Genomic DNA, 13,852 nt, shown 5'->3' with positions numbered 1-13,852 from the left:
AATTGGTTTTGTAGGCGGTTGTCTTCTGGGTTAGAGTGACAGGAAGGTGCTGAATTTTGACACCTGAAAGTGTTGACAATACAGGGATTTTTTTTCATGGACCATTCTTACCTGTTGCAATTATTTCTGTATTAATTAGGAGCCCTCCTTTTGGAGGAGCTGGCTTCGATTTTATGCCTTTTTGGTGCCCTCATGCACTGGGATATTTAAAAATTGAGTTTAACTTGCAAACCATATCCTCATATATTTAACAGAATATAGGAAAAGCTCTTCTTAAGAAGTAGTTGAAGGCAAATGTGATGTCACAGGGATGGTCAATGTGTGTCTTTTTGCTGTTTTACACTTTTTGGTTACTTTTAACACGTTCTTCTGCAGAAGAACTCTGTAGTTATTGCCTCCACAGGTGTATAAGCAAGAAATTATTTGAGACCTCAGGCCTGCAGGTACCTGCTTTGTGTCTGAGCTGCTTGACTCCCTCCTCTCCTGAACATGCTAAACCTTCATTCTTGTATTTCTTGAGTGTTTGCTCACTTGACTTGGTGTCATTATTCCTAACTTGTGCTTTTTGATAGCATTTCTTTGTTCTCTTATTAACTGGCAGCCCTGAGAAGTGAGATAGGATCACTGCATGAATATATGGAATGTCTTACAGCTTTATATACAGAATTATTCATATAAGACCATTGGAGAAGTTGCTGTTACGGTTGTGAATCCCAAATAAAGCTGTCATTTACTTCTCAGCATCCTCTTGCAGTAGCATAAAAAATCTCCCTGAAGTGGCTGAGCAATTATTCTGCTTTGCTTTAAACTTAAGGTGGCCTCAATTTTTTCTGGGATTTTTTTGGTGTTTGTTTGTTTGATGACAAATGAGACGTGCCTGTATTTCCTTCTGTTTGCTGGTTCTCAAATGAGATTCTCTCAAGGCTGTTCCTTCCCAACCCCTTCCTTGAGCAGCTCTGGGCACGAGGGCTTCACTCACAACTGGTGTGAGGAGGGGAAAAGGTCCCAAATGCAGAGAGTTATCCAAAAACTTTTTCAAGTGGGTGATTTCTGTTACAGTGGGTGAAGTTGAATAAAGTGGTAGATGCAATGGGAAGGTAAACATGGTAGAGGAACTGTGCAGTTGAATTGATATTTCTCTGGGCTGAGGATTGTTCCAAAGGAAAGAAATCAGCTGGATGCAAAGTCAGCAAAGGGATCTGGGGGTGAAGTGTTTTCCTGCTCTCCTGTATCACATTCTGACATTCTCAGTGGGTTTTGTTCCTGGTTGTGCTGTCCCTGACATAAGTTACCTGATTCTGGTGTTAAAAGCAATCCTTAGATTGTTTTTTTTTTTATTATTGTGGAAGTTGGGAACGTTCCTGTTCCTCGGTCACGTTTGACATTTGCCAACCTGGATGGCAACTGGAAGTTGTTGGCTGGCAGTTCCCAGTTGGATTTTATGGGCAGAAGTCCCAGTTGGCAGCAGTTGCCTTCTTCACTGGTGGGCAGAGGCAGAAGGAGTCTGGAGCCCCAGGAAATTGTGCAGTTGGCAGGACAGGGACTGTTTGTGCCCATGTTAACCCGACTCCCACCTTGAGTGGGGAGGAAACCAGCAGAGCAAAGTCCCTTCCTGGGCTGGGAGGTGAGAGCTGAGATGCTCAAGGACTGTTCCCTTCTCCCTGCCAAGTCCAAGAGAACTTGGAAAAATAATTCTGATATAATAAAAAGAGCTAATTTTAGTTTTTTGAAAGCTGTATGTTATGATTTGCAGCCACACCACGGGCCAGAGGTTTTTACCCCCCAAACTTGGAATATCTGCAGAAACCCTGACTGAGTGTTGCTCGTGCTTGAAACACACCAGTTGAGATTTATGTGTTTAATCAAGAGGGAATAATTCTAAAATTGATTCTCCCCTGCCCCCAAAACTGTTTGTGTATTAGTCTAAATGTATTTGTTGTGATACAACACGTCAGGATTTATAACTTTCATACAGTTCAATAGCGGGATTTCCAAATATAATTAGAGGGTTAAAGGCATTTAAAGAATAAAAGCACTTTAATGACATTCAGCTTTTATTGACAACCCACTAATATCTGCTGCATTCACATAAAGATTTCTAATGGAATCCTGGGAGCAGATGAAAGCTCTGCTGTTGAAAAGCTTGGTGCAGATTCATCAGCTCCACTCTGGGAATGCAGATGGGGAGCTCAGAGCTCCCCCAGCTCAGGCCAGTGCTGCTCTTTGTTTTACAGGGGATCCCATTAAGAGCTGGAGTAAGGAGATAGATGGCAGCGGGCTGAAACATTTATAAGCAGTTATTTTGAGTTATTAGGTGAATGTTTTCAGTTTTCCAAAAAATTGTAACCTTGCTGCTTTTGAAAGAAAGAATTTCTCTTCACTCACTCACCTGCCTGAGGTGTTTGCAGGTACCTGATTTGTGACCAGTTAAAAGAATTGTGGAGAAAGCTGAGTGTTATAAGATCCTTTTTGGCTTTTGTCTGTTTAGGATCTAAGAAATACTTTATTTTTTTTTTTTAGAATCATAGAATCCTAGAATGGTTTGGATGGGAAGGGGCCTTCAAGACCATCCAGTCCCACCCCCTTCCACTAGCCCAGGTTGCTCCAAGCCCCATCCAACCTGGCCTTGGACACTTCCAGGGATCCAGGGGCAGCCACAGCTTCTCTGAGAAATCTGTTCCAGGGCCTCTCCACCCTCCCAGGGAATAATTTCTTCCCAATATCCCATCTAACCCTGCCCTCCTTCAACTTAAAGCCATTCCCCCTGTGCTGTCCCTCCAGGCCCTTGTGAAAAGTTCCCCTCCAGGGACTTTGTGTGACAAAATATCTAATAAAAATGCTCTTTAATCTGAATGTGTTTGGGTTTATCCTCCGTGGGGGCTCAGTTAAAACAAGTTCCACCCTGTGCTCTCGTGCTCTCCGGGGTTGGACACTCAGTCAGGAATTTGGAGCTGGGTCTCTTTAGCAGTTCAGTTCCTACCAGAGGCGGATTTGGGGGCAGTCTGGTGATTTGGGGCACACCCAGGGCTTTGCAGGACCTGGGAATTTGAGGAAGGAACATTCCTCCTGTCCCAGGGATCCCTGCTCAGGCTGTGGGATGAGCTGTGTTTCCAGCCCTCTCCCAGGGCATGGCTGTGCTGCTCGCTGGCTCCTCAGTTCTTTTTCCACAGAAGGGAAGAGTGGAAGGCAGGGAGGCAACTGGCAGCCCTGAGAAGTGAGATAGGATCACTGCATGAATTTATGGAATGTCTTACAGCTTTATATACAGAATTATTCATATAAGACCATTGGAGAAGTTGCTGTTACGGTTGTGAATCCCAAATAAAGCTGTCATTTACTTCTCAGCATCCTCTTGCAGTAGCATAAAGAAACCTCCCTGAAGTGGCTGAGCAATTATTCTGCTTTGCTTTAAACTTAAGGTGGCCTCAATTTTTACTGGGATTTTTTTGGTGTTTGTTTGTTTGATGACAAATGAGACGTGTCTGTATTTCCTTCTGTTTGCTGGTTCTCAAATGAGATTTCTGAAACAATGGATTGGTGGAGGCTGTAACACAATATCGTCAGCACAAATAAAACACAGGCTGGGAATAAAAAAGCTGCTCTGGTCTTTTTCAATAAGTTACAAGATACATTTCTCGTGGCTTTTTGTTGATGAGCTTGTTCTGAGTATGTGATGACAGAGCAAAGGGCCAAGGACTGAACCCTTGATTTAGTGCTGGATCCCTCTTGGGAGTTGTGTTTATGTAAGGGTTGAGTTTAAAAAAAAAACCCAGTGGGGAGGTTGCAGGGTTTTAGCAGGAGAACTTGCTGGGATGAAGGGAAATATTTGGAATTCACATACTCCTTGTTAAATAGTGCATTATATGATGTGTGTCCGAGGGAAATGTCTCTGCTTTTCTTCTCCTCCCGGTTGAAAAGCGATGAGAGGGAAGAGGCAAGGGACTGAAATTAGTATTGATTCACAGATTTAAGAGCAGGAGCATTCACTTTTTAATTGTTAGGCTAAAGAGCAGGGGCTGCCTGGTGCTTCCACAGTAACACTCTGGGAAATCCGTGGGTTTATTCCTGGCATGGGATGGTTGTAGCTCAGTGCATGTGGGGCACAGAGGGTGCTGAGAAGATGCTGCTAAATTCTCTTGTGGTTTTTTTATGTCTTTCAGGACTTGCAGTGGATGGAGGAGGACACTTTTTACTAGAGGTTTAACTCGTCTAAAGATATCAAGGTAGGAGAATTTTTCCTTCTTACAGTCCCACTTCTCTTTGCAGGAGTTACTGAATTGTTTAAATACAATTGCAGTTGTCTTCAGTTGTTTCTTTGCTGATCTGTGATCACCTGGAATTGGAACATGGAGCAGGAGGGGCATTGTCTTCCTATATCAGTATTACTGATTTTTATCCTGATTGTTTCTGTATTTAGAGAAAAAGATGTAGGAGTTTCCATGTATTAGTGTTTGGTCATTCCCTGTCTTTCCCTACTGGAGGTGATGGACAGGAAAACAGATGTAATAAAATTATACGGAGGATTTTATGTTATTGAGTTCATTCTAACTAAAATATTGATACTTTTTTGTAAACAAAGTGTATAATAGGGACACTGCATTCTGTAGAAATGTACTTTGGTATCTTAATTGTTTCAAGGCTTTTTTTCTGTAAAATCCAAAATACTCTGTGTTCTGACAAAATCTCCAGTGCTTGCCAATGGATTGAACTTGACTTCTGTATTAAATATTCTTGAGACTTGGGAAGGTTTGCAGAACAGGCTTACAGCAGCTCCTTAATTAGGTCTGTATCTAAGATGTATTTTTGATTACTTAAAAATTAAGCAAATAATTCCCATTTCCTTTAGTGCCTGAGCAGTGAAGTGCTGTAGCATTTCCCCACACTTTATACATTGCCTAGTTTTTCGTTTTCATTTTTCTGTCACACCAGTGTGTCTTCAGAAGTAACTTCAGACTGAAGGGAGCCTCGAACAGAGCGTGCACTTTGGAGCTGGTGTGGTTTTGACTGATGGGTTTTTGGCTGCTCCGTGTCTTTGCCAAAAGTTGAAATGCAAGAATCTCTTCAGTCCTGTGGTGCTTTGGGGCAGAATCAGCACTGTTGGTCCTGGCAGAGGGAGGGTTGTTGATTCCAGCTGTAGGAAGTGCCTTAAAATTCCTTCCAAGGCAGTTTAATTCGAGTCAACTTGTGCAGGATTGTGCCACGTTTTATTTCAGGCTTAAGTCCCCGTTCACGTGGTTGTTGATGGAGGCAGCTACTAATAATGTTTAAAATATGATTTTAGCTGTTCTGGGCAGCACAGAGGGCACTAAAAGCCCTGCAGAGGAGCTGCTGGAAGTGAGGTGATGGCATTCCTAACTTCCCTGTGGTTATCATTGCTCTCCAAGGCTCTATAATTGACATTGTATATGGAGACTAGAAGAGTCCCTTGGGAATTGTCTGTATCATTAATCCAGAATTAGAAACCAGGTTATGCAAAATGACAAAGCCCTGTTCAAAATTAAATTTCCTTAATTTCAAGGTCACCACATTTTCATGTTGAAGAGAGAACTGGTTCTGACTTTTGACTTTCTCCTCGTGAGTGACTGTGTTCTTTCTGTAGAGTTTCTGATCTTAAGTTGGTGGTAAATCCCAACACTTAAATGAAAAGCATTTCTGGAGAAAGCCTTTTCCCAGAAGAGTAAATTCAAACTTGGAGTGAGAATTAAGGTTGCAGGGTGCATTAGCTGGTATTCTGTGGTTGGCAGGGTTATCTGCTGATTGTTGTTGAGAGTGGTGAGTTCCTCTGAGCTCAGAGTGAGTCATGAGCTGTCTGTCAGTGGCATCTCTCCTGGAGCAGTTGTACTTTTGTTCTCCATCCTTCTTACTCAAAGTATGACTGTTCTAGACAAAAGGAAAAACAATGCCCTGTTAGCAGAGGATGAGGAACTCAAGCCTGCACAGAGCTGAGGGATGAAGGGTCTTGTCCTCCTGCCTCCCAGCTCCAGGGGCTGCTGCAGTCTCCCTGACCAAGCTCTTCAACCCTCTGGAAGTGCTGTTTTCCAAGCACAGCACCACAGTGAGCTGTTCCTCAGACTCAACTCTGTGGGTTTTCATAATAACACTGTGCTTGTCTCCTTCCTCTGGGGCTCTAACTGTATAAAAATTACCTGTGAACACGAACCCCACAGACTTGAAGTGAACATCATCACCACAGACTCATCAAGGAATATGTTTGGCCACATTCACCTCGGGGCTGTTGTTGGGAACTCCACAAACATGGGATTATTACCATGTAATGCTCTCAGGATTGCTTTTTAACTGGGGCATTACCAGCTGCTCTATTTGATGAAATGAAAGCAGAGGTTGAAGCTGCTTCCTTGTGAGATGTTGTCATGTTGACCTGCTGGCCATGTGTTTCCAGTGGGGATGCTGGTTTTGGTGGTTTATGGATGTATTTTTATGTATTTCCATCAAAGACAGCTGGAGAAGCAAAGAAAGTGGGGGCATCTCAGGAGGACAGGAGAGAGCACAAGTTCCAGGGGTCAGTGCAGGATCTGTAGGAAAGACAGTCAAGATGCCTCCAAGTATTTGAGGAAGGGCCCGAGGGGATGAACATCAAGCCCCCCATCACCAGTATTAGTCTTCAGGCTTTTGGGAGGGAACAAACATCAAACAATTCATTTTTGTTCACACACAGTTGTTCTAAAGCCTATTAGTTTAGAGAACTTTGTTTAATAAACTCTTAATTGCTTAAAGACCTCTAATTGGTAGGGTTTAGTCCTTTCAGTTCCTTTGTTGTTTTCCTATTTCCAAGTAATCCTCGAAGTTCTTGGCATGCTTGCTGGGTCCCAACAATGCTGTTTTCATTCCTGAAGTTCCTGGAAATATTTCATCTCCGAATTTTGCTCCCGTGTGTTTAAAGTGCACACGGACCAAGCTCACAAAAAAATAGTGTTTCTTTTGACTTGAGTGTTGTTGTAGTCAGTTATTCCCACTCCTGGGGTGAGTCAGGGTGTTCTGGGAGGCAGAGTTTAATGGATTTGATCATCATGGATGATCCAGGAGCTTCTGGTGGTTCTCAGTGGTGACATGTGACAGCCCCAGTCCTCCCCTGAGCGTCCAAGTGTGGCTTTCAGTGCTCTCTGGTCCCCGTCATCGGGCTCTGTCTCAAAACATCCTCTCGAATTTCACGACAGTTTAAAATGAGAGTTCAGCTTAAACTCTGAATAATTGATTTGAGGAGCACGGGAAGTTTCAGTCTGGCAGCAGCTGCAGATTTCTGTGTACAGTAAGAGTTGTATGTGGAGTAAATGCTTGAAAGCCAAACTCTGCTGTGTGTTTTCCTTTCATTTATCAATTTCTTTCATCTTGTTATAATTAGCTTTAGAAATCTGTCACTTGTATAAAAAAAAGTCCTTGTTACCTCTTCCTTCCCGAAGCTTGATTGCTCTTTAAAAGTGGTTTGCTAATTTATGAAAGGTTAGATTTTCTGTTCACAAAAAATGTTAATTTAGGCTTTACATGTTGTTAAATCCTGAAAACTAATACTCAGAGAGGTTCCCTTTTTTGGCATCTTAATGTAAGATACTTATTATGCACACTTATTAATTTCTGCTGTGGTGGGTTCAGCTTTGCTCATGAAGAGAGAGAATCTTGTGCTCCCAGGAACCTTTGAGAGGGAATGTTTTATGAGTAAGGAGTTTTTCTGTTATTTTGCATAACTGAGTGGATTTTCTCTCAAAGGACCTTGGGGTGGTTTTTGTTTGTTTGTTTTTGGTTTTGTTTTGTTGTTGTTGTTTTGGTGATTTTTTTTTTTGTTTGTTTTTTGGTTTTTTTTCTGTTGTTGTTGATTTTGGGTTTTTTTTTTTGAAAAACACATAAGGAATCATTCTTTTAAAAAAATGTCTTTCCATCATTCTTTTTGGGAATTGAGGGAAAATTCACTGGGGAATGTGATGCCTCAGGATCTTAAGAAGTGGACAAAGGAGATGAATAAAGGAATGAACAGTGAGACTCTCATGGAAAAAATGTGTTTTAATAGAAGTTTGCTAATACTTTTACTTTATCTATCAATATAACGTTTTGAGAATTTTTGACTCCATAATGTTCATAAACTTCTGCTGTATATTATGAAGGTCCTGGAAGCAAATTGTGCCTTCATTTGCTGCTGCCTGACCCAACCAGGGAGCTGATGGGATCCCGTGGGCTGGCACAGAGGTGTTCCTGTGCACAGCCCTGGACTTCTCTCTTCAACCACAAATTAATATCTGAAGAGGCAGCTGCCAGAACTGTTGAACCACCTCCAACTTGGCAATAAAGGCTTTTTTTTTGTTGTTAAGTTGTCCTTTTCACCCACTGAGTTAAAGCTCTGCTGTGCTGCTGAAATTCGGGAGCATCCTTGTAAAGCACAGCCTGGTTGGGCCTTCTCCTGGCTAAAATTTCAATTATGAACATGTATAAAGAAATCTGTTTCTTTTAACGTGTTTGGAGCACCAAAATGTTTACAGTAGCTTTATTTCCTACCAATGCCTGTCCCTTGTGGGTATTTTCACTACAGAGGCGAGAAAGGAACTGAAAACTTAAAGGGGAAATAAAATCCTTAAGAAATGTGCTTTTCACATATGACTTGTTGCATTCCCTTCCTCTTTTTGTAGTTAGAAACTTGTGGAAAAAACCCAGAGTTCTAATCTGAGGATATACATTTAATAGCTTCTCCTATTAATGTGCACAAAACTTGCCAGCGGTGGCTCAGCGATGTTTGTCCGACTCACTGCACTTCAAACACCCTTTTGAACAAGAGCTTAGCTTTGCTAATCAGCTTTCTATAAAGAAATAATTTTATTTTTAGTGAGGTGATCAGAGAAGAGGAAAATACAGGGATCTGGCTTTCTACTGGTGATATATAGGTGAAAAAAAAAATTGCTGTGATTTTTAATTCTGTGTTTTTTCTATAAAAAGAAGCCAGACCGACTTCTGTGGGCTGTAATAATGTGTAGCCACCCAAAATGTGAAGTGGTTTTTGCAGCCTGTCTGCAAACTCTTGTCTTAAAATTAAGAAAACAAAGCAATAGGCCTTAGTCATTGCAGAGGATTTAATGAGCTGTCCCAGATTTGTTGGGGCTCAGTGCTCAGTGTAAGGTTGCAGAGCTCAGTCTGCCTCTACCTCCCTTTCCTTTGGGGTTTTTCTTTTCCCCCTCATCATATCTGTGCTGCTGCCTCCTCATGCTCCAGAAACTGCTGTGGATTGTGTATTTAACTGAAATTCAGATTTCTTAGAGGATAAAACAACACGGGGCAGAGCGTGTGGACATAAACCAGATTCTTGAGCTGTTTGTTCTAAAAAGGCACCGTAGGGGTTGTACCTTTTTATTCAACTGCTGATGCTGTTTGGAGACTGGTGCTCACACAAGTCTTCATTAGGTTTGGTTAATTCAAGCTACAGGTGAGAAGATAAATGACCAATAAAGTGTAGGAGCTCTTGGTTGCCCGAATTGATGACAATTATCCCGTGGCAGTGGAGATGGGAAGGGATCCACATCACATTCCTGCAGCTTTTGCTTCTGCTGGCCCAGGAATTAACCTGGGCTGGGAGATGCCTTGAGGAGCTTGTTGGGGGGTGAAAACCTGATCCAGCTCCTCCTAATAATGTAATGCCATTTACTGTTAAATCCTTCTGATTCTATGAACTAATAGGAGCAACAGAATTTTTAATTTCGAGTGCTTATTCTTCCATGTTCTTTCTGGCTCAGTGTTAGTGAACAGAGGGAGAGCTGTGACCACGTGTGCTCAGAGCCACAAAAGGACGTGGCTGTGCCTGAAAATGGAAACCAGCAGCTGGTTCTGGTCACCGGCTGAACCTGCTGCTCTGTGATGTGAAAACCTCACTCAGGATGTGAGTCTGGCGAGAGCTCACACTCAGAGTTCCTCACCACTGTGTGTGGGATGCAGTGAGAAACCACAGCAGAAGCTGCTGCTAAACTGAAATCACAGAATCAAAGTGGTTTGGGTTGGAAAGGACCTTCAAGATCATCTTGTCCCACCCCTTGCCACGGGCAGGGACACCTTCCACTAGAGCAGGCTGCTCAGAGCCCCATCCAAAAGACCTTTCTTTCCATCTCCCACCTGGGATGCTTCAAAGGGGACCTAAACTTCCTTTAGGAGCCCTGGGAACGAGCCTGAACACCAGCTCCTTGTGTTTTGGTGGCCCAGGTGATGCTGTTGTAATTCATAGATGCAAATGAAATTCCGGTTCTGCATTTTCTGTGTGATATTCATCCGTGCATGAATCCATTCTGGCACACAGACAGACCCTAAAACCTGCTTGTGAGATCTGATAAGTGAGTGGGAACATGTGGAAGTCAGGACAGGCTGGAGTTGCTGTCACCCCTCTGTGCTGCCTGGGGTTTGGGATGTGTGTGCTCCAGGCTGCTGCCCTGGAATGCTGGTGTCTCTCTGTGAATAAATCATATTAAAAGGACTTTCAGTGGCTTTAAATATACGTAGAAAGCTCTTTGAACTGGGTATTATTGTATTAACAGACTTGAAAATATCAGATAAGTGAAGAAACTCAAGATGGCATTTCCTGAGCATCCTCCAAGAGGAACCTAATATTGTTACAGGGGAAAATGTCATTATTTATTTCTACAAGATGAATGTGTTACCTTGTAACTGTGGAAGCTCATGTGTACAATAGAAGGAAAATTGTGGTTTGTTGTATGTCCTGATCAAAGACTCTTTACAATCCTTTTGGTCTGGTTTGGAGCTGCTTTTGTTGGAGGTGTTTTGATGCTTTACCTGCTTTAATAAGTGGCTGTTCCCCAGCACAGGCTGTCACTGTGCCTGGTGATCCCAGACACTCTTTTATCTTCAGCAGCACTCAGACAACCTTTTTTTTTTTTTTTACCTGAGACATACAGAGCAAGGAAAATGTAGGGATAATGTTTCTGTTTGATTTTTTGCATCAGTTACTCCGGGTTTGAGTGACTTGTCTCCTCATGACAATTTATTCAACTCACAAAGAATTTGACAGTCAGCCACGGCTGGAGTCGGGGTTGGTGTCAGCAGGATTGATTTTCTGAGCAACAGGAAGGGCAGCAACTCCTTCTGATGGGTTTGGCTTTAACAGAGGTGGGAAATGGAGGCATTTTGCAAAATGCTGAGTCTTTGCCACTTCAGTGTGATGATAATTCAGTCAAACTATTTGACAAAATAGGCAGGTGCTGGAAGTAGCCTGGAGAGCAACGAGGCTGGGGAAGGGACTGGAGCACAAGTGCTGTGAGGAGAGGCTGAGGGAGCTGGGGGGGCTCAGCCTGGAGAAGAGGAGGCTCAGGGGAGACCTCCTGACTCTCTGCAACTCCCTGACAGGAGGGGGGAGCCAGGGGGGGGTTGGTCTCTTTTCCCAGGCAACCATCAGCAAGACAAGAGGGCTGGGTCTGCAGCTGTGCCAGGGGAGGTTTAGGTTGGATATCAGGAAGAATTTCTTTGCAGAGAGGGTGCTGAGCCATTGGAATGGGCTGCCCGGGGAAGGGGTGGATTCTCCATCCCTGGAGGTGTTTAAGGACAGACTGGATGTGGCATCAGTGCCATGGGCTGGGAACCACAGCGGGGTTGGGTCAAGGGTTGGACTTGATGATCTCAGAGGTCCCTTCCAACCCAGCTGATTCTATGATTCTATGATTCTATGAACTGAAAACAAGCTTTTGAACTGAATGGTGGGCTTTATGTGGATGTTGATTTTTGTTGTTAAAGACTGTATTGACAAAGTAATTTTTCACCATTTTAAGTTTTTCTCTCAGGTTTAGCAATTTTTTTACCGCTCCATAACTGTTTCCTGTTGTCCAGATTGGAGCTGGTTTTGATTTTTGTCCACCTGTTGTTCTGCTTTCTGCAGTGTTTGGGATACACCGAGTGGAACGGGATCACCATGTTTCGAAACAGTCTCAAGATGCTTCTCACAGGAGGGAAGTCAAACCGCAAAAACAGGTCCAGTGGTAAGTAACAGTCACCTCCTCGAGTGTGGGACAGTGACAGCTCTGCCACCACCCCTTCCATGTGTGTTCTGGGCTTTTCTTCTTGTTGATGGGCTCACCTGATGGTCTCAAAACATCATTACACTTCATTTTAATGCTGTGATTTTAATATTTGAAAATACGTGTATATTTATTTAAAGTGTATGTAAACCATCATCTGCTTTTGCTGGGGAGATGAGATGTAGGGAAAAACAAGGAGTAAACAAACGTCAAGGTTCGTGTTTCGGTTGTGGAAAATAAGAAAATAACTTTTTTCCCCCTCTCAAAATGCCTGTGATAACTGTGGCAGTGAAATCTGCTTTGTTACAGGCAAAACTGGTGATGGCAGCAGCAATTTCTTTTTTTTTTTGTTTATTTTTTTAAACTTTTAAACAGGAGGGAGAGAGAGGACTGGGAAGAGGTGGAATCAAAAGAGTAATTGCCCAAATTTGGTCATAATTTCTGCCAGTCTCCTTTTTCCACCAGCCCAAGAAAGGAGTTTACAATTAGCACTGGTTGATGTGGCTTGATGGAGATCAGGGGAGATTGTAATTGTGAAGCAAAACATGACAAAAATATTGATAGGCTCGAAAAACGTTGTTGTTTTTTTTTTTTTTTATTTAACTTTTGTAGTTATTTCCAAAAATGGAGTGTTGGCAGGGTAAGAGCTTTTAATTAGATCTTTCATTTCGATTTTTTTTTTTTTTTAAAGCCATCTGGCAGCACATTTTAAATATTTTGGGAGACAGTGTTTATTTGTGCTCGTGCATCTGTGTAAATAGTGCATATGGATGTTCCTTGGGAAACCATGAGTGAGGATGTGGAGATGCAGTGGTGATAAATTCAATGGAAAAATGGACTGTTTTCCTTTGGGTGAAGTGATTTATTCTGTGTTTCTCACACTGCCAGAATTTGCCCCCTCATTTTTAATGTGTGGTGAGAGTCCTGGGTGTCTTGGTTGGATCCTGAAGACATTTTCATGAGGAGTTCAAGCAGTTCATCCTGGTTTTGTGTTTGGTGTGGGTCTCAAAGCAGGAAAAAGGCTGTTTTGCCAGGACTTCTGTAGGAATTCGGGCTCGAGGTGGTGATTGTCATCCATGGCTTTGGAAAGGAGATTTTCCTTCCCTAGGAACTCCTCGGTGTTCAGCTGCAGGAGTGGGTCATCCGAGGAGGGACCTGCATGGAAAGGCAGGTTTTGGGAAACCCCACGAGCAGATGGCTCCGTCCTCTTGGGATTTGTGTCACACTGGCAGTTTAAAGCCCAGGAAAGGACAAGGCCTCTGATACCTTTGGAAAACCAACACAGGCAAATAAAGCTGTGGTTTCTGGATGAAGCCCTCTCTTCTGTCACATGGTCTGTTACCAGGCCCTATTTTTCCTTTTGCCTTGTCCCCCTTAGCAATATTGAGGATCTTGAACATGCACAGCTCTGCAAATACATGTTTGTTGTTTTGTGAATGGAAAATGTCAGTTCTGAGCAGAGGAGATGGGTTTTTTTCTTATTCATATATTGAAAAATAACATGACAGAATTTAATAGATGAGGTTTCTTCTAATGCCTAATGACTGTGCTGTATGTTTAATTTATTACAATTCTGCCTTTGAAATAAGTTGCTTTATTGAGAATTCCGTTTGACAGTCTTCAGGGCAGGAGGGGGAGTAGGAAAAGGAGATGATCAGGTTTGTTGTATTAACAGTGACTAAATGGAAAACACCCCTCCACTGGAAAACAATTTTTCAGATAAGCCATCAAACTATAACAGGACATTAGATGAATTCATTGCTGCCTCGATTTTTTAAAAATAAATATATTGAATTCTGTGTATCTTTGCAACACAGTAAGGAAAAAAAATCCGTAAATCCTCC

General features: G+C 42.6%; 1 protein-coding gene across 7 annotated transcripts in view; it reads left to right on the top strand.

Moving 5' to 3' along the window:
* The window catches only part of TANC2 (tetratricopeptide repeat, ankyrin repeat and coiled-coil containing 2), a 237,374-nt gene that overhangs the window by 27,396 nt on the left and 196,126 nt on the right, over nt 1–13,852 (top strand). For all 7 annotated transcript variants that reach the window (XM_051768653.1, XM_051768650.1, XM_051768651.1 and 4 more), the window contains exons 2-3: nt 4,161–4,223; nt 11,870–11,969. In XM_051768653.1, coding sequence (XP_051624613.1) covers nt 11,903–11,969 — 67 coding nt within the window. In that variant the 5' untranslated portion in view covers nt 4,161–4,223; nt 11,870–11,902. The remainder of the gene's footprint in view (nt 1–4,160; nt 4,224–11,869; nt 11,970–13,852) is intronic.

Source organism: Manacus candei, unplaced genomic scaffold, assembly GCF_025592945.1.
Source record: "Manacus candei isolate 608988 ecotype Guabito, Panama unplaced genomic scaffold, ASM2559294v1 h1tg000096l, whole genome shotgun sequence".
NCBI lineage: Eukaryota > Metazoa > Chordata > Aves > Passeriformes > Pipridae > Manacus > Manacus candei.
The sequence above is the reverse complement of the archived record's forward strand: the minus strand, read 5'-3'. Positions and strand labels throughout refer to the sequence as shown.